The sequence below is a fragment of the Maniola jurtina genome, chromosome 6 (genome assembly GCF_905333055.1).
Source record: "Maniola jurtina chromosome 6, ilManJurt1.1, whole genome shotgun sequence".
NCBI lineage: Eukaryota > Metazoa > Arthropoda > Insecta > Lepidoptera > Nymphalidae > Maniola > Maniola jurtina.
The window spans coordinates 10,894,489-10,915,902 of NC_060034.1; the positions used below are offsets into that span (position 1 = coordinate 10,894,489).

The following is a 21,414-nucleotide window of genomic DNA, read 5'->3' on the forward strand; positions in this document are numbered from 1 at the left end:
ATAACATATAGGATAACTGTCACCAATTGTCACTGTCAACTGCCAAACGACTGAATTTGATTAGTAGGTAGGTACTGTCAATCTAGGTCCAATGCGAAGGTCCAAATCTAGTCTAAATAAATGGTCCAAACAAATAAAGTCTTTTAATATCTTTATGGCGAGAGGTCAGACACCATAGATAATACACTTAAGTCAGACACGGGACACCATAGTAGGTACAGAACAATGTTCATTGTTCCTGCATTGTTCCGAGGTCAGAACTCTATGGTTATGTATGATTAATGACAGTTAACGTCTTGACTTTTGTCATTTGTCTTTGTATATTATTGTTTTTTTTTTTTTGCAATTTACGTATTTTTTCCCTTCTGTTTAGTTTTATTTATTTTCGAGAGTTGTTTTGAGACTTTCAAAGTGTTTCCATTTCTTATGTAGCTACTTATAGTCTAAAATGTATAAATATTTTATAATTTGTAACATTTTCTTCATTTCCATAATTAGAGGGAAGGTTATACCCCCGGTTAATAACACTGCAACAATTTTATTTCCCGTTGTATCACCACAATCAGAGAAAAACGACAATCCAACGTATAAATTGATAAGTGAAGGTGGCTCAATAACACATAATATCAATGCAGTTACTTTACCTAGTAATGACTTGACTCTCATAAATTTAGAAAAAAATGTAAGTGTTACTAAAGGAACATCTGTGGTTGCAAGAAAAGGAGTCACTTATGAAGAATCAGGCATCAAAAGTCACGAAGATAAATTAGCATCTGAAATTCATCTTCCGAAAGTAGCTAATAATACAAACAAACTTGTTGAATTACAGAAAGGCACAAACGCCACAACTTTAAACATCACAAACATTCCTAATGATGTACAAAAAGTGAATGTTACCAAAATACACAAGCCTTTATTGGTATCTTCTGAATTATTAGCAAAAATGGACACAATTAATAATGTGAGCATTGATGAAAATGGGCCTAGTATTAAAGCTCATGTGCTAAAAGCTGGTAGCCACCCTGGAATGATTCTTCCCATAGTGATAACAATTTTGGTTGTTCCCATGTTTGCAGTAGTGGCCTATATGGCACTTAAAAGGGGCCAAGAGGCTTGGAAAAATAGGCACTATAAACGGATGGACTTTCTTCTTGATGGAATGTACAATGACTAAATATTAGAAGAAATTGAAAGAATGAAGACAAGCATAAGTTAAAAGTAATGAATTTCAATGTTGTCTTCAGTTTTATGCAGTTGTTTTTTATACATGTTAATTTATGATACATTGCTACATGGTTAGCATAATATATCTTAATATATGATAAATTAATATCATAAACTACTAGTTAATTGAAAAAAAAAAGTTTTAAACTATATTCATGTGTTGAAGCTCAAAAGAGATAGATGACAAATTACAACAAAAGCAATAATATTAAGTATAATATAATTTCTTGTACTCTGTGCTTATGAAGTGCCTTGTTGATATTACTTTTCTAACTTTAGGTACATTTTTGTAATTTGTATTTTTGATATTGAATTATTGGATATAAGTTTGTGTAGTCTTCCTAAGATTTGTTGTGATATTATATGCAGAATTTAACTTTTTAATGTTATTGTAATATCTAGTTATTTTTTTTAGAAATTAAAATAATGTTGAAAAGAAAAAAAGAGATTCTTATTTTGAAAATGAACTATAATCTTCCTATTATTTATTATTATATTCATGTTATATTCAGTCTGGGCATCTGGGTCTTTTATAAGTATTAGGTGTCAAAAGGTTTCAGTCAAAACGAGAGAGATTTGTGATGGGTTTGTGTATGTGATGTGATACATCTGCGATATAAAAGCTGTCTTGTTTTAACAGTATCTTTAGTCTGAGCAAAGTCAGGTGCGCTCTATAGATCTCAACTTTAAATTAATTCAGAGAGAGGTCAAGATTGTGTTTTATATAATATAAAATAAATGTACAAATATTATTATGTATAAATCTTATTATTTGATCAAGGAATGGATCTGATCAATAATTGGAGTTTAATACAAAAATTTAAATACAGTGTGAGGATCGTAATCATTGATTGATTATTTGATTGGCTGACAGTTGACACTCACTTAGCATTGCCTACAATGCATTGTTCCAACAAGAATACCATAAATTCAGTCAATCACAACAATTGAAATTGGAATAATGATCGATGCTGGTTTTCCGGTATTGACCTGCACTGCAGAGTATTTCAGATTTTTTTTGGGCGGATTCTTACGGAAACTAGGGTAACACCAAAATCGTTAAGTGTGAAATGGGGAAACAAGGGAAAACCAATATGTCAATCACATGTCACTTGACAGTCTTGACACTTTCACACTTGACATTTCGTTTCGTTCGGTTCGTCTGTGTTGTACATTTTGTGTTCTGAATTCTGATTCTGAAATCTGAATCTGTATCTGGGAGGCTGCTATAGAAATACGCCAATTTCACGAGTGATCAGTGAAATACCAGTTTAGCTATTATTACGCGATGAAATGCTTAAAAATTCAATAATAAGTGTATATGTGTGGTTTCTCAAATTGTATTAGTTTAGTGTTCCCACCTAAAAAGATAATATAACCTTGGTCTGAAAATGGTGAGTATGTATGTAATATTCAACTTTAATTCATAGTGTTTCACATGAGTGTATGCAATTGACGTAGATATATTTTGCTTTGAAAAGAAGTTAGTAAAAAAGACTTAACAAGTTCAGTTTGGTTGGCCAAAGCAGGCCAAATCTAAATTGTTAGCCCTTACATTTCAATGTTTTCATTTTTTATTTTATACATGTAAGTAGCTACTTCTTTCGTCGAAATGATAACAATAAATAAGATTAAATCATTAACACAACGTTGCAAGGGCATATTGACAAAATCTTCAAAATTAAGTAAAGTCTTATTAGTATAAAAAATACATAATATTATGTTCAATATTATTTATGTAGGTTCAGAGTTAATATTTGATTCATTTACCTAAATGAGTAGACGTTTAGTGCCTATATTTTAATTCTTTTATAGAATAGTTTGGAAGTAAGTGCACTTTATGTGTGCTGATACAGAGATGAAATGTTTAAGTACTTCATTACATAAACAATGAGTGCCCAAAGTGGATGTGTCAGTTGCAATGAGGAGTCGGAACATTTTGATACCAAGCATGATGGTGACTGTTCTGATGGGGAAGATGCACAGATTCGCCTGGCGCCACATGTACAAGCCTACTTGGCACACAATAACCGCACTACCAACTGCTGTGGGTTTGCTATACCTATTGCTTTTGAGAGAGCTGCTCCTGGCACATGGTGGAATCCACGCTTCGACTCTGAAATACTTGAAGGACAATATAGAAGTAGCTCTTTCAGACAGATAAGACTAAGATTCAGGTGGGTCTATTTCATTTTTTATATAGGTATTGAATGTTTTGCTTGACACCTGATTATCTCATTAGAATATATGAAACACTATTTAATATTCTTTCTCATTGCTCTTGTAATATAATAAGTGTTTTATCTTTTTTTCAGATTTGCACTTTTATATATTTTGATATTTTCTATATCATGGTTTATCTACCTTGTGGTTCTTGGCTTAAATGGTGTTACTGTAAAATGGCCGTTTTTGTGTTCTATATTTGCTGGTGTCCTCCTTATAACATGTGTTATGCTGTTTGTTACATTTACAAATGTATACAAAGTGTACACATCCAAGCTATCCCTGATTATGGCATTCGCTCTGTGTACCCTAAGCCTCTCTTTAGTTACGTTGACTACACAAATCAATTCTGAATATATCCAAGCTGCAGACATCAGCCAATCTGGACATTTTGCTATGTGTATAGAAATCCTGTTAATAATATACACCCTGACACCATTGCCTCTCTTTGCTTGTGTGATCATAGGACTGATGTATTCAACAGTTTTTGAAGTCTTGAATATTGTTTTGCATTTATCTGAACAAGAATGGCAGTTCCCTGGAATGTTTGTGAGGTTCTTCCTACAACTTTGTGTTCACATCATTGGTTTGCACATTTATCTCATGACATTTGTGAGAATGCGCGGCACTTTCATGAAAGTAGGCCAGAGTCTACTAGTGAGGAGACAGTTGGAAATGGAAAAGCTATTAAAGGAAAAAATGATCCATTCAGTAATGCCACCAAAACTAGCCAGTTGGTTGATGGAAGAGCAAATATTAGAAACTGAAACCACTTTTAAAACTCATGATCCTCTAAATCCACGAAGCTCGAATCCTGGGGCGTCCGATATTAAATCACTGTTTAGACCTTTCAATATGAGCTCAATGGAAAACGTTTCGATTCTTTTCGCCGACATTGTTGGTTTTACACGAATGTCGAGTAATAAGGGTGCCGAGGAACTAGTAAATATTCTGAATGATTTATTTGAGAAGTTTGATGAGTTATGTCTGATTCATGGTTGCGAAAAAATATCCACATTAGGCGACTGTTATTACTGCGTGTCTGGATGTCCAGAGCCTAGACCGGATCATGCAACATGTTGTGTGGAAATGGGACTGGGTAAGTTATGCTAGATTTAAAGTAGCAATATTATCTAAGATAAAATTATCCAATCAAACTTTTGTCTCCACAAAAATCTGTATTTGTAAGGAAAGTTGTTGAATCCGCAGTCTTATGTTTTAGGAATGATAGATGCGATCCAAGAATTTGACAGAGAGCGTGGCGAGGGAGTGAATATGAGAGTTGGTGTCCACACGGGGACGGTTCTGTGTGGCATAGTTGGCAAACGTAGATTTAAATTCGACGTTTGGAGCAATGACGTCACTTTCGCCAATAAAATGGAGTCCACGGGGAAACCGGGCCGCGTACACATTTCCGAGGAAACTTCTAAGTTTCTCGGAGGCTCCTACGTTTTAGAAGAAGGCGAGGAAGTTTTTGGTAACTATGATAACTGGTTTGCATGTATTAAGCACCTTTTATTAAGTTGTATAATTCAATACCCTTAAATGTATCCAGGTCATAAAACCTACTTCATTGAAGGCCGTCAGATGAGCTCTCCCTATGATCACGCCCACTGTCTCACTCCTTCCAATCCTGTTAATCTCCGCCTCATCATATCTCCCGCAGTGTCTCCGCAATCTGTTTTATCCTTCAATCATTTACCGCTCCCGCTGTCTGCTAAAACAAGTGCATCGTCGACGGATGACAAGCAAAACAAAAATGATGCCAAAAGTGCGAACAACTTCCTGTCTCCATATCCTTTTAGTTTTCGTAATAAAGCCAGTTCACTGCCAAGCATTCTGGATTCTGATACTGAGATGGACGAAAAGAAGGGCTTTCCTGAAGGGAATGACAATTCTTCCAAAAGTCCAACGTCTGTCGGTAAGTTCAACAATTTAATTGTACCTACTTAGTTAGAATCTTGCTTTTGTGAAGTTTTGTCTTATTTTATTTATTTAGCTTTCTCGGTAGCTAAGGTAGCAGTAGTAGTAAGTAAATACCTACCTAAGTACTATTAAAAATAAAGATTAAGAGGCAAATAACTTAAAATTTTATATTTATGCATGTAGTAAAAAGACGTAATCCATGTTATTAGTATTTTCTTAACAAGATAGTGATAATTTTTCTCAGGGTTACTATATTTGCAAAGAGTTGTATTTTTATAGAAAAACTTAGGAACATATTGGAACAGTATACCTAAGTAACGTGAAATAACGCGTTTGTTTGTGGTCATATATTAATTATTTGAACCCAATGTGAACTGAGGCCGGATTTTATTTATTGAAAGTCTTAGTTATCAGTGGTACAGCTTGCTGATAAGATATAGTGTGACTCTTAATTACTTGAAGGTGATGCTCTCAACGCATCGCGCCATTATTAATGACTTTAAAATCTTTCTAACATATATCAAACAAGTTTATTCCCTCGATTTCGTCCGCGTGAGTTAAGAGTTAAAAATCCAGTGGGAACTCTTTGATTTTCCAGGATAAAAGTAGCCTATGTCATTCTCCAGGTCTTTAACTATAGTCTATACCCATGCAAGAAGTGATGTCGATTCGTTGCTCTGACGTGATTGAAGAACAAACCAATAAACCAAATACAAACACATTCGCGTTTATAATATAGACAGTGATTACACTACATAGGTATCTACAAATTATACTTAATTTTTAGTAACGAATGTTCAATCAAAATGGTGTGCAAAGTCAGCTCATCTCTACCGGAGACACTAACCTGAGATCTATTGAGCATACTTTGCTCAGACTTAAGTTTCAGTTAAAACGAGAAGGATTAATGCCACGATATAACGCTGTCTCTTAACAGTATCTTAAATCTGAGCAAAGTCAAAGTGTGCTCTATACTAGATCTCAGTCTTAGATAGAATGTTAGACAAATAATTTATAAAATAATATTATTGTCAACATAGTAATATTATTCTTGATCATCCAAATGCTTTTTCATCTTTCGTACCTGTCTTTGAAGACTATTTTTGATTACGAATTGAAACTTCTGTTTTGGTTCAAAAAAATCACCACCAAAGATAAAGGTCACACCATCAAAGTTTTGGATAACTCGCTTAATTTTTCATCATAACAGTCAGAATTTAAAATTTCACGCTTTGCATTTTGTTTGCGTTTAATGCTCTTTACGACTATTGCTGTGCGAATTTTTAACTCTGCACGTCATCTCTGAAAAAAGGATAGCATATGAACGGAAATATGAATGTTTAGACGTAGGTACTTTAATATTTTATTTCAACAATATAATAACTACACAAGTCAAGAAATTGTTCTTTTTGTTGTCATACAAATTATTGTCTGAAGATAATAGGGTCTTGGACTCTCGTAAGTGTAAATTAAAAATTTATAACACCCCCGACAAGTGAAGGTTACAGTAACTAGAAAAGACCTGATAACTTTCAAACGGCTGAACAAGCGGCTGAACCGATTTTCTTGGACTATTCCGCGCCTACGATCCAAAGTATCTGAGTTTTCCAAAACATCATTTTCAAATAAATAATTATGTATCAAGGCAACGTCCATCTTGACAGCTTGACATTTGTCAATTGACATAATATTATGAACCTAACGGTTATCTAACCTTCTTTTCTACAAGAAAACTAGAAAAGAGCTGATAACTCTTAAACGGCTGAATCAATTTTTTTGGATTATAGCTAAGAACACTCTCGATCAAGCCACCTTTCAAACAAAAATAAAGTAAATTAAAATCGGTTCATTCGTTTAGGCGCTACGATGCCACAGACAGATACACAGATACACACGTCAAACTTATAACACCCCTCTTTTTGGGTAGGGGGTTAAAAATGGTGTGATATGATGTTTTGTACAGCGGCAGTTAATAGGGCTAGAATTCATTGTTTAAAAAGATTTTACGAAATTTTTAACTAATTTTTTAAATTAAATTACTTAATTAACGGCACACTGTACGGAAGGCTATCAATTAGGGATGTTATGGATATATAATTTCGGATCCGGATATGAATATGCATATTGGTAAAAAATAATATCAGTTTCGGTTACGGATATTAATTTTTTAAGGAACTGTAAAATGTCAACTGATGAAGGTGTCGCATTCCAGCGGAGTGCACAGTTAATTCGTACGAGTGTAGTATTTAGTTAGACTCCGCCCTATCCGAAACTATCCAAAACTTTTATTACGGATTCAGTTACGGTTACGGATATTTTTTTATTTCGGATATCCGATAGTTTCGGTTACGGATATGGATATCCATAACAACACTACTATCAATGACGTCACAAGGCGATAAATGACAAATATGTTTAAATTTTTTAACATAATAATATTTTCCCCCAGAAAATTTTCTGTTGAAAAAACCGGCCAAGTGCGAGTCAGACTCGCGCACAAGAGGGTTCCGTGCTCGGGTATTTTTTCCGCCATTTTGCACTGTAAATCAAAAACTATTAAGCAAAAAAATAAATAAAAATGGATTTTAGAATGTACAAGTAAAGCCCTTTTATGTGGTATAGTTATCTTACTTTGAAAATTGAAAAAACTAATTATTATTTATTCATGACTATTTCATGACACTTTTATTTTTGAGATGTAACCACATATTCTCCCAGTTGGCAATACCTGCCAAATTTCATGATTTTAGGGTAATGGGAAGTACCCTATAGGATTTCTTGACAGGCACGACAGACGGACGAACAGACAGACAGACATACAACGAAGTGATCCTATAAGGGTTCCTTTTTTCCTTTTGAGGTACGGAACCCTAAAAATGTGCATACCTAGTGAAAATGTGATGGGTACGTAATCGTACCCATCATATTGAACTTATTAGCATTATGTAAAAATGATTCCATGTGCTTATAGCTTCAGTAGCACTCGTATGCTAAGTGATCGTTCGATAAATAACTAAATGTTTCGTCGATATAATAACTCGTGTCTACTTGTTGACTTGTGAGAGTGACAAGTTGTAAAGTGGGCTCTACACTCGCGTCGCGAACGGCCGCGAAAGCCCGGGACAACTGCGAATCACGAGTGTAGATGTTGTTCACGCCTTCGCGTTCGCGCTTTCCCCGATCAGTGTCGGTTTTTGGTCTGCGACAAAGGGTTTGCGGCGCGAACGTGAAAGCATCGTCAACGTCACGAACAAAACTTGCGAGTGTGGGGGGAACACAGATCACGCGTCGATCGCGGCATACGACTTAACGGCGCGACTTCGCGTGCGAGTGTAGAGCCGGCTTTAGATTAAACTATAGAGTTTGAGTAATTAAACTACTACGTGTATAAAAAGTAGTTCTTCAATAAAATCATTTTTTCAATAATTTACCATCTAACGTCGTCAATAATATTTTTCACATAATATTTTAACCCTTGGAATTGTTATTTGTAAGTAAAGTTGTGCCCTTGGCTTTGCCCACATGAAATTCGGGCAAGTATCTCGGTTATTGTAGGTACCTATTGCATTTTATGCTTGCGAACTCACATAAATAGTAATGAGACACGCGCACACAAACAAATAAACAGACAAACTACCTATTACTTTACTATAATAGAGAAAAAAAGATGCAGATAAAAATAAATCTAGGTATTCATATACATAATTTATGGCTTGATCATGAAAAACTAATTACCTATATTACATAGCGAGCCATGAACATTGCAGAATTTTCAGAGACTCTTTACTGTGTTTATGTACCTACTGAATATAAGTATATTATCTATCTAATAAGTATAGTTATTTATCTTCACATAGGTACTTAAATTATTTCCTGGTATTCTGTATAAGTATGAGATTAAGTATCTACCTTTTTAAACCTACACAATGAAAATAATAACCCTCTTTCTAACTTTAACCGCGTGAACTCCACGTAAAGGCATGACGTAACGTAGCATAGCCTTTGTTTACACTAAAAATCGTGAACTAATACATACACTTTATAGGTACATTTTCAAACTAGGCTAATGACGTTAACACTAGAAGATATACAAGTTATGCTATTTCTAGTTAATAACGGGTGAACTATTACATTACAGGGAGTTGCGGTAAATATACGAACAAAATAAGAAACTGGAAAGTGCCAAGGTTTTTAAGAAAGCATTCAGACACTCCATTGCACGAAATTAAAAAACGACAATTCAGTGATAAGACAATACATTTCGTGGAACGCGGACAGGAGACTGTCCAATCGAACAACGGTTACCACCAAGTGCCTATAGTGATAGAATCTCAGGAGAATAAGCCCAAACCTCTACAGAGTAGCAGTAAGCTGACTTGCCCACCTAATCACGAAATGGCGTCATTTGAGAAAGACATTATAGATATAAGATCTTACTTGAGTCAGTCTAGAAGCAATATGTCACCCTTCGCTAGAAGTAGCAGCTATAGATCACAGTATGGCCGATCTAATATAGAGGTTAGTTTCCACACAGTTAAAGGTCTTCGCATATTATACAGATTCGACGCCGATTCCACTTCGACTGGAATCTCACATAAGCATGGAAATGTGAGCATTTCCATGCTTAAGTGAGAAACTATAGAAAAGAGAAATTATTTCTTAAGAATTATTAAATAGAGGCTCTACCAAAAATCATGAAATCCACGTCCACATAGTTTTAAGTTGACTTACCATTTTAGAAAATCGATCTAATTAAAAAAGTACGTCAAATTAAGTCAAATGTTTATGACGTCACATTTATGCATTTCATACAAGCTTCCATATTAATGGAGCGTTTCGACATTTGGTAATAAATTGCTCATTTGACTAGCTGTAGTCGCCATCCCTATTGAATATTGTAAATTCCACCGTAAGGAACTTCTTGTAAAGTTTACATTTCCGTGCTTTGCTGTGAGTCGAGTCGGAAATGAGTCAACGTCAAGTAATATGCGAAGAGCTTTAGTAAACTGTGCTACTATTATTTAAGTAGATTAGTATTTTTTTATACTCAGACGTTCAATAAACAGTCAACATTCGTAATCCTGTCAATATTATTAAGATGGATGTGTGAACTGATAACATGGAAACAACTGTCTATGCAGTCAGTACATACTTGTATTTGCACTGTAAAATATAATGAGATCGGTACCACGATATTGTATCTCGAAATCTATTGAACATCTGAACTCACCCTAAAAACAGTTCTTATCATTTAGTTTAGAGAATGCTAAAAGAAACATATCTTCCGTCCTGCCGTGGCTATAGAGATAATTGGGGCATGATAAGAAAATATAAAATAAGTTTTTTCTTGCATGTTAGAGAATTATACCTCCGATTGTTATTGATGTATGATTCAAATATACTGAGGAAACAAAGGCAAGTTATGTCATTCAACTTTACGTCTTAGTCACAGCATAAAATTTCGTCGAGTCATAATTCACAACTGCATCTCAAACTGAAGATCTAGTAGCATGGTATTGACATAACAAAAACTATCGGGTTTTTGGCATGAGGCAATAGGTTTTTTATCTGTCGACTCTGACGCAGCATTAACTGACCTTAACTAAGTTAATGTTGAGAATTTCTATCAGATCAGACGGGTAGTGTACGACCGAACCTTCTCCTTGGTCTTCGGTTGTCTTCGGATGCAATTAGTCTTACCCGAAATAGCAATATAATTGCAATTGTCACCAACTTATCTGTTCAGATGACAGCGGCGCTAGTGGAGAATTTGGTATTGCTATTTAAGAAAGTCACCAAGAAAAAAATGGAGTTAAAATTCTTGCAAATTAGCGAAGATTTAATGTAGCTTGAATATATTGCAATACTATATGATGCCCGCGTGGATTTTGAAATGGCGGCTGACACGGCACTAATTCCAATTTTGCCTCTCTGAACAGATAACTCTACAAATTCACATTAACTGTGTTCAAATCTGTCATTTTAATGTTAAACTATCGTGAGTGATTTCCATTTTAAGTATAGGCTCGCTGCACGTCGTGGTTGAGAGGGTCTCAAACTAGATAGGCTTGCGTCGACTAAATACGTGAGTTCAACCGTATATCTACTTAAAATCCGTCATTTATAAATGACAGATTTGCGTAGATACTGTTAACGTCTTTAAAAAGTTCATTTAGGGCTGAAAAGAAGCCCACATCAAATTCAATATCTAAGTTTGGTTTGTAGGTGCCAGTGAGTCGGGCCCGTAGTTCCACGTTGGCGACGCAAGGGGAGCTGATCCGGCCGAAGGACCGGCGCCTGAATCTGCCGCTGGCCGCGCCGCGCGCGCTCGACGACGCCGTTAGCCTGTGCCCGTCCGTCAACAGCCGCAAGGACTCCGGCATCCGGAGCACCAGCAGGAGATCTAGTATTCAGCAGCAGGTAATACACAATCTGTAATAGATACTGTATAACAAGTGTAAATTAAAAAATTATGACACCCCCCGACAAGTGAAGGTTACAGTAACTAGAAAAGTGCTGATAACTTTCAAACGACTGAACCGATTTTCTTGGATTATAGCTAAGAACACTCTCGATCAAGCCACCTTTCAAACAAAAACACTAAATTAATATCAGTTCATTAGTTTAGGAGCTACGATGCCACAGACAGATACACAGATACACACGTCAAATTTATAACACCCCTCTTTTTGGGTTGGGGGGTAAAAATATTTGTCCTGACTGACTGATCTATCAACGCACAGCCTAAATCACTGGGGTTAGAACTTAAAACAGTAGTTCGTTTGACAGTAGTTTCCTTTTATGACGTAGGCACTCGCTAAGAAAGGATTTTTGGAAATTCCATCCCCTTACCAATTTCCAAAAAATCCACTTGAGCGAAGCCGGGTCAGGTCAGCTTATCCTAAATGCAAACTTGGTTGGTGTAATCAGGCTCTTGATAGACAAATTAAGCAGCTAGTAAGACCATCAATAATATAGAATACATAACAGTACCTCCCGGGTACAAAAGATCACTCCGCAAAGACTTGAATAAGTATACAGTGTGTTTTTTTAACTTGGACAGTATGGGGAAATCTGAAACCATAGAAGATACAGAGAAAGCGTCTTAGGAATCATTTGCTCTTTTTTTATGAACAAAAAATTTTTGCCAATTTCATCGATTTTTCTGGATAACTCACGCTTGACCAAAAAATTGACTCCACCAAAATTGTTTTCATAAAAAAAGAGCAAATGGTTCCTAAGACGCTTTCCCTGTATCTTCTATGGTTTCAGATTTCCCCATACTGTCCAAGTTAAAAAAAACACACTGTATAGCCACATGCAATGAAGTGCAATTTAGCACACACACAGCGCTTTTTGTTATGATGCAATAAAGTGCAATTTAGCACACAGCGCTGCGGTTTAAAATTGCACCTATCTATCTTATAGAGAATATATTATAAGAGTTATTGAACGAGCATGGTAAGGCGAGCAACTAGACGCCACTAATAAAAATCGCTTCCTTGGCATCAGCTTTAGTTTTGTTTAGAAATTATGAACGACGAATTAGCCACATTATCAGCATATCTGCCCCTCTAGCCGCTAGCGTGATGTCTAGATCTCGTGTTAAAATGTTTTAAAAATAGATATGACACAGCTTCAATTAAATATTCTCTTGCGCTGTAACAATTTGCAATCATTATAAAACATACATTTAGCTCTTAGCACATGGTTTTAGTAACGAGATTTGTAAATATTATATTTCCTTTGCTCTCTGTCTAAAATATTTTAAACACGAAAAAATAACTGTTTAATATTGTAAATATTTACTTTTATCATCTTTACTGCTTTATATTTAGATATGTAAACAGTATTCAGTTATCGTTCAGTTTAGGAACACGGAGTTTGTTGATGTTTTCAGATATTCGCTCTCAATCATGCATCATTGGCGACATCACAGGCCGACATGATGCAACACCGAGTGTCTGGATACTACACGTCCAGTCAGTCTTCTATAAACGACCCGTCTTCCAGAAGCAGATTGCCCCCACCGTTGAACGAAGACCAGGTCAAATCACTTCAAAAGCTGAGGAAACAGTCAGATCTTCAATTGATTCGATGCGTTCAAGATAATGCTAGATCAGGAATAAATTATTTCGTTCAACCTCCTTTGAACAGATTAACTCTATTTTTTAAGATCCCCGAAATGGAAAGACACTATCGCGACAAAGCGCACAGAAGCGACGACTGTGAGGACTTCCCGCCCACGCTGACTACGTCTCGCTTCAATACTGGCTTAGATATTCTAGTATCGGCAATCATTTTTCTAGCGGTGTCCTCTTCAATACTGATTCTGTACAATGAATGGCGATACACGATCGGCTGGTTTGTGTTCTTCGTTCTCATAGAGGTCCTCGCTATGGCGTTCTGTATTTATAGACATTATTTGAAGTGGAAAACGAAACACGACCCTCATGATATTACAGACACTATGAGAAAGTCCGTCAAGATATTTAGGAAATTATCAAACTGGTACCCTTGGCATTTGTCCGGTAGCCTGTTGATAAGTTTGCCAATATTGGCGATTCTTATAAACTTTTCTTGCCAAAACACAACAATGACAATTTTAAAAGGAGAACAATCCTTTTACGTTTATCTCTTGTACGTTAGCATAGTTCACTTTTGCAATTTTACACAGATGAGTTGGCTGGTCAAAAACACACTTGTCACACTTTATGCGGGCTTGTTCCTGTTCTTTGTCGTTCTGGGTTGCCGCGAAGCTAATACTCAATTACTAGACTCTGATATTAAAATGAACCCTCTGTCAGTTGCTCAAAATATGTCACTATTTAATATGTTGAATGTGTCTGCCGAAGATTGGTTAGAGAATAACAGCACGATCGTAAATGAAGGCGTACATCATAAAATGCATCTTATGGAGTTGTATTTAGATGTCGCGTTATTGTTGATGTTGGTTTGGTTTCTCAACAGAGAGTTTGAAATCAGCTATAGGCTGAGTTTCTACAGCAACGTGGTAGCGAACCGTGACAAGCAGAGAGTACAAAACATGAGGAACCAAGCGGATTGGTTGCTGCATAACATCATTCCGCGGCACGTCGCCGACCAGTTGAAAAATACTGCCAAATATTCAGAGAACCATAAAGACGTGGCGATTATATTCGCGAGTATTGTGAATTTCAACGAAATGTACGATGAGTCGTATCTAAAAGGCAAAGAGTATTTGCGAGTATTGAACGAGTTGATTGCCGATTTCGACGAATTATTGGAAAGGCCGGAATTTCAGCATGTGGAGAAAATTAAAACTATAGGCAGCACTTTTATGGCAGCTAGCGGCCTGAATCCTGGGCTGCGGAGTTCTTCGCGGGGCACCTACGATCATCTCTATCAGTTGATGGATTTCGCATTGGAAATGCAGAAAGTGGTCGATAATTTTAATCAAGATTTGCTCGAATTCGATTTTATCCTCCGTATAGGATACAACTTCGGCGACGTGACGGCGGGCGTCATCGGCACCACCAAGTTGTACTACGACATCTGGGGCGACGCCGTCAACATCGCGTCGCGCATGGACTCTACCGGCGTGCCCAAGCGCATCCAGGTGGCCGAGCCTTGCATCTCGGTGCTGTCGGACAGGTACGACTTCGAGCGTCGTGGTAGCGTTTATGTCAAAGGAAAAGATAACATGGATGTCTACCTTGTGATCGGTAAGAAAAATACGTAGGAATGTTTAGATAGGAAAGTAGAATCTGTGATTTAACTATTTATATTTATACAAACACTGATAAATTTAATCGATACATTTTTTATTTAAGAGATGACTGTACGTTGTACTATTTATTGTGTGTCGTAATAGCAAGTAAGAAAATATACTCGGGATGTAAAATATGATAATTTATTGTTGAGCTTTGTTTGGGAACGTTCTCCTGACAAACTATTGACTTAGCGACTAATTCTTATGGAAGTGTACTTCGAACTTCTTGCCTCTGTAAAACTGTGACCAGTGCTCTAGTCTGCAATTATATTTGATACAGATGATCCAATTGTGCTTATTCAATAATAATGGAATATGCCTTAATTTTGTGTGTATTTTATAATTATTTCTCGAGAAAAATAAGTGACTAGGCTTGAAATATTCTTCTACCAAGAGGAGCTTAAACATTTTATATTATGAAACGATTGGATTATTTGTGTTAGATGTGATTTGTATATACGAATGTATATTGTATACCTACCTATTTTATGATGCTCTGAAACTATTTATACACATTTTGTATATAAGATATAAAGTGCTATAATATTATGTGTAAACGAGATTAGGGTATCAACTGAAACGACATATTTACTGTACATAATAATAAAAGCATTTGCTGCCAAGCCTAGTAAAATTTTCTAATGAGTTTGGTAGAATGGAATGATATGAAACTGTTGTTAAAATTGGAAAAAGTGGCCGACATTTTTAATACTTGTGTTATTGGACCGATTTCTTTCAAAATCGATATTTGCCAAGTTCCTTTCTCTATGACCTTAGGAAACCCCAGATATTGATTTTGAAAAAAATCGGTCTTATAACTTATAGCTTAGATATTAATGATCAGTACCTACCTACATTATTATGTATATAAATTATAAATATATATATTATGTGGGTTTCATCTGTGTTGTTGAAACTGTGATAATTTAATATCGCATACGAGTATTTAGGAACATTGGAGATAAAATATGGTTACATAAAGGGATATATAATCCCCAATTGAAGTTAAATTCTCTTCTAATTTAATTTAATTATTTTATAATACCGGTTCCGGTTCGGTAATAGTTCGGAAGGACGTTTGTAATATTTATCTATCGAAGTCGTGAATACTACAAGAGCCTAAATCGTTTCAGGGGCGGACACATGAGTGTTGAAATGTGTTGTATAACATTATCTGTTACAACTTGCGACGATGGCCCCATCGGAATGCGCCTCTAGCGTAGCCTGCCTTATCGCCATGACAGAGATCGTCATACAGGGGTGTAACCGGAACGCTACCGTACCGTAGCGTACCGTACCGTACCGTAAAAACGAAGACCGGTGATAAAACTGATAATTACTGATAAGATACCACAAAAAACGATAAAAAATAAATGAAAAATTCCTGTTTAAAAAAAATTTCAAATAAAACAACTGACTGACGCTAGAGGTCAGCGAACGATGCGTAAGTAGGCCACTCGGATGGCGTGTCGTAGGTGGGGCATTGACTCGAATTTTGCACGCTATACATTGCGGGTTTGAAAAATAATAAATCACTAAAACTACAACATAAGGAAATTTGTTTATTAAGGTTATTGGCATTGCATTGTGTTTAGGTAGTATAATAATAACGATAAGTCTTTGCTAGCGTTCTGGTAACACCCTGTATAAAATCGACACCTCCCACGTAAGTTGTTGTAAGCCACAAAATTGCCATTTTGCGTTTTTTACATAACAATGTCTATTTTTATCTATTTTATATGTTCAATTAAAAAAAATCCTAAAAATGTTGTTTTTTAAAGTACTTATGAGGCGTATAATGTTGTATTTTTCAAACGAGGACGACGTAAAATATCATATCGACCTTTACAACGTTTTATGTGGGGTGAAGTCGCACGTTTGCGCCCCGTATGTAACAGATACAACAGATCACGCCGGACTTCAAATGAAATGTTTGTAACTCAAGACACTGATATGTCACGGTTGTGTTTGCATTTTTTTATTTCATTATCGTATTTTAGTAATTTAATAGTGATGCCAAGCTAAACTATTGTATAGATTACATACAACAATTTACGTCGTTGAGGACACCCAAAAACAGTATTGTATGATGACATACAACCGTTTACGTTGCAGAATTATAATAAATTTTGTGTTAATTGATACATACAACATTTTACTTCGGCATTTATTTCTCAAAATTTTGTTGTATGATTACATGCTATATTTTACGTTGCTATGACATTGTTTTTTTTCTTACATACGACATTGTATACAATAAAACTATGTTAAAATTTAGTTTGATGGCGATGTAAACCTATGATAGTTAATGAAATAACTAATCGGCTCAACATACCACTAGGTTACCACATAATTAACAAAAAAATCACTACTACAATATATTATTTCAGAGCCTACCTTTCCAATAAATAGGTAGGTAGAACCTGCCAGGTGGTGGAGTCCAATTTCTTTACGGCCTATCGTCCAAAAATAACAAATATTTTTTTATGATTTTAAAGCTCATGGCCAGAAAAAGGCCAGAAATGATACTGTAGTTTTCAGCAGATGCACCTATCTACTGGCAGATCTCTATTGTACAAACACGTGACTTATGGATCTTTAATTTCGTTTTAAAGATACCATAGAGCGGAACAGGAACTCAAAAGTATTCACGAAAGATCTGTCTACTAAACAGGGCCTGCTGATACTACAAAAAACTGACAACACCTCATTTTAGCTAAACTTGAGCTCTTGAAATAAGTGGAGAAGTTCTATGGACAGTTATACACCACAATACAAAGACTTGTTGAAGATTTGGCTAAAGATCCCAGAGCTAAATTGACGGGACACTATACCCAAGATATCCCAGATGCCAGTTTATACGAGATAAGTATGGCTCTCAAACAACTCAAGGATAAAAATTCGCTCGGTGATATCAGAATCACAGTAGAATTCCTGAAAGCGGGTGGCAAACCAGTACTTAAGGTCTTTCAGCGATTTTCCAATCGCCATGACGGGATTTTCAATCCCGTCATGGCGATAACGCCGTAATAAATAATAAGTAATGGTTTATTTGTTGCAATGTGGGCACAAAAGGTTAGTGAATCTTATATTTAAAATAATCTAGTTCATTGCATAACGAAATTACAAAGTTACAAACATTACTCAAGAAGAGTCATAGACTCATCTCGCTGCTAAGCCATGTCTATAAGCTGTTGTTATCGTAAGTCATTATGAATCGTCACAATAATAAGTTCGATGACTTTCAGCATCCCTAACAAGCTTGATTCTGAAAAAACTTAAGCACTATAGGTCACATTCATAAGCTGCGACATGTTATGCATAATATAAATGAAGGCTATTATAATAATCTGCCTCTTTGCTAAGCGTTTGTAAACTATGAGAAAGTTTTTGATTTGGTGGAAACTGGGGCTGTATTAAGGTCGCTATTGAGATGCTGAAACAACTGCCTGTTCATACAAATGCTGAAATAGAATCCTGTACGAAAACACCATGTCTTCCAACATGTTTGGAACACGTCCTTATCTTTAAGCTTGGATTGGAATGAACTTGACATTAACATCAAAAGAAATTCACCTTTGATTTGTCGATGACATAGTCACTATCGCAGAAACTCTGGGAAACTTTATTAGGTTTCCCAGAGTTTCTACATTTACAGCTCAATGACCTTTGCAAAGTTTCACAACAGATGGGCCTGAAAATGAACATGAGTAAGACGAAAATTATGTCTAATTCCTATGTCTCGGCCCACCCAGTAATCGATGAGGGCTCTGCACTCGAAATTATAGAAAAGTGTGAGCCTGGAACAGGTACCTGGACCAGGTGGGTAAGTACAATTTCAAGAAACAGGTCAGCCAACGAATCCGACTCGGCGGCAGCGTATGGAAACTAAATTAGTCTTCGAACAGTGCGTGTTACCAGTGATGACATATTATGGAGCCGAGATAATATGGTCGCATATTATAATGGAATTCATAAGAAAGTTCAGAGTCACTAAGCGGGCAATTAGAGAGCTATATTTGAAGTTTCTCTGCGTGATCGAATCTGGAATGTGGATATCGGTAGGAAAATCAGAGTAACCGGCATAAATGGGTTGCGAAGCTGAAGTGTAAATGGCCGGGGCACATAATTCGAAGGACCCGTAGACGTTGAGGTCCCAAGGTGCTGGAACCTCGCACTGTAGGCGCAGCGTTGACAGACTCCCACTAGGTGCACAGACGACATCAAACGAGTCACAAGGAGTCACTGGATTCAGGTGGTGCAAGACCGTGGCATATAGAAGTCCCTACAAGAGACCTATGTCCAGTAGTGGACATCCATTGGTTGGAAATGATGATTCGGACTACACATACTACATTTTTTTAAAATTTCAAACGACATACACTGTTGTATTTAACACATACGATGACACTCAACCCGTTTTTTCCAGCGTAATTTGTTGTAAGTATCTTATACAACATTTTACAAAGATGAAACACGCCGTAAAATGTTGTATGAACAAAATCTCAGAAATGTGAAGTATTTCTATAAATTATCTTTCAGAATATGTTAAAGTACTGTAAACTATAACTAAATACCGAATTTCACAAAAATATATTGAAAAATGGAGCTTTAATTTCAATTTATATCTTTAAAACGCTCTACTGAAAAGTTGTAGTTTTGGGGATACAACAACTTACGTGGGAGGTGTCGAAATGTATGATCATCTTCTGTCCCGTCACTTCTATATCTTTCTTTCTTCTGGGCATATTTTCACACATTTTTTAAACGTTTCCGTCTATTATTCGTGCAGTGTCTCTTCTCAGACCAATAGCTTAATAGACGCCCAGCTTGCCGAAGACTTTAGTCCATGCAATCGGGCTTTAATACCTACTCATTGAAGACCACTGTCAAGACACATCACAACACAGTGTTTGCTCCTATTGTATTGCAGCCTTTGATATTATGATTTGTCTAAATCAAATGCATAAAATTAATGTATGTACTTTTAAACTAAGTAATTTTTTTCAAAGACTTGATAGCAAAATTTAAGAGAATATTATTATACCTGTTTATCTATATTTATTTGAATTCCGTAGAAAAAACATGAGTATTGCATAAATATACCTTTTTTATATTTTGGAGGATAGAACAGATAAAATATATAAGATAATTGTTAACGCATTTACTAACAATGTATTTATACGTAAACAAATAAAAAGTTCTTGATTCTTTCAGCTACTTCCACACCAGTTATAAAAGTGTGAAATATTATTCTTTTTCTAAAATATATCATTTTTAGATTTTCTAAAACCTGTTATATATATACACTATATAACTGTTGTTTGGAAGCACTAATAAATTATTTTTTGTCTAAGAAGCATGCGTTCTATTAGGTATTTGAAATATATGTACATATTGCCATGGGGGTTTCTACCTACATACAGTACTAGAAATTATTTATTATATAAATAGAAACTTTTGTACTTAAACTTTCTTGGAACGAACGAATTATGTAATAACTTATTCTTGTCTAAATTAAGTATAATAACTTCTAATATACGTAAATCCTACCGCTGCTTACCTTGAGCGTGCGGGCAGTTTCGGTTTCCAAATTATTCAAGTGACTTTTATACTGTATATAATATATATAACTAAAGTTTTCGAGTAAAGAAATCTAGTTGATTAGAGATTGCGTATACCGTCATTTTGTAGGATAAGGTACGATTTATTTTACACCGGCACGTGCCCCGATGGGACGGACTTGATTCAAGGAATTTTAGTAGTATCGTATGAAGTTAACGATCCACCTACTTCACAATACAAGTGTGGTCACGCGGTACTGTCCACGTTCCCACATGTAGGTCGCGGTTAGGGTGGTTTTTAAATGATTTATTTAAAACGTACTTGCGTGTGAAATTTTTTAAAGTTTGTCAACGTTTATGCTATCCATAGACAAAATATTTAAATAAATAAATATAATATGACTTCATTGTTGAGTTTTGGGCTTGTGGGGTTATCAGACGGTTTAGTCAACTGTGAACGTGGTAAGTCATTCTAAACCGTGTTGCATCCGTGCTCCGACCGGGCGCAAAGTACATAATCGACAATCGCCGCGGCAGGGACCTTCACGGCGTAAAATAAATCCGGCCTAAGTCTTCTAAATAGTCCGTTACGAGTGATAGGTATTAAATTTTTCATACCTACCAATATAAACGCTAACTCTAGTGAACATTTTTTTTATTGCGCAAAATTTCCAAGTACTTTAGGGCGATAACCTTAAATTATTCTATTTCGCAATTTTACACAAT

General features: G+C 35.8%; 2 protein-coding genes across 3 annotated transcripts; both read left to right on the forward strand.

Moving 5' to 3' along the window:
• Positions 1-320: 320 nt before the first annotated feature.
• LOC123866357 lies at positions 321-1,668 on the forward strand. Its single transcript, XM_045907876.1, has one exon. It carries the CDS (start codon positions 449-451, stop codon positions 1,172-1,174), a length of 726 nt encoding a protein of 241 aa, XP_045763832.1. The 5' UTR covers positions 321-448; the 3' UTR covers positions 1,175-1,668.
• Positions 1,669-2,350: 682 nt separating this feature from the next.
• LOC123866325 (adenylate cyclase type 9) lies at positions 2,351-16,403 on the forward strand. 2 transcript variants are annotated; one of them, XM_045907805.1, is made up of 8 exons: positions 2,351-2,618; positions 3,040-3,401; positions 3,540-4,546; positions 4,670-4,924; positions 5,003-5,368; positions 9,512-9,891; positions 11,599-11,793; positions 13,274-16,403. In XM_045907805.1, exons 2-8 carry the CDS (start codon positions 3,115-3,117, stop codon positions 15,092-15,094), a joined length of 4,311 nt encoding a protein of 1,436 aa, XP_045763761.1. In that variant the 5' UTR covers positions 2,351-2,618; positions 3,040-3,114; the 3' UTR covers positions 15,095-16,403. The 2 variants fall into 2 exon arrangements, with proteins under 2 accessions (XP_045763761.1, XP_045763762.1); XM_045907806.1 differs by lacking the exon at positions 2,351-2,618 and adding an exon at positions 2,625-2,811.
• The last annotated feature ends 5,011 nt before the right edge of the window (positions 16,404-21,414 follow it).

Excerpts from the sequence above, each read along its gene's own strand:
- LOC123866325 (XM_045907805.1), top strand. The coding sequence starts at position 3,115 with ATGAGTGCCCAAAGTGGATGTGTCAGTTGCAATGAGGAGTCGGAACAT. Across the intron at positions 9,892-11,598 it reads ATGGCCGATCTAATATAGAG|GTGCCAGTGAGTCGGGCCCG; the intron begins GTTAGTTTCCAC and ends TTTGGTTTGTAG. Across the intron at positions 11,794-13,273 it reads GATCTAGTATTCAGCAGCAG|ATATTCGCTCTCAATCATGC; the intron begins GTAATACACAAT and ends TGATGTTTTCAG.
- LOC123866357 (XM_045907876.1), top strand. The coding sequence starts at position 449 with ATGTATAAATATTTTATAATTTGTAACATTTTCTTCATTTCCATAATT.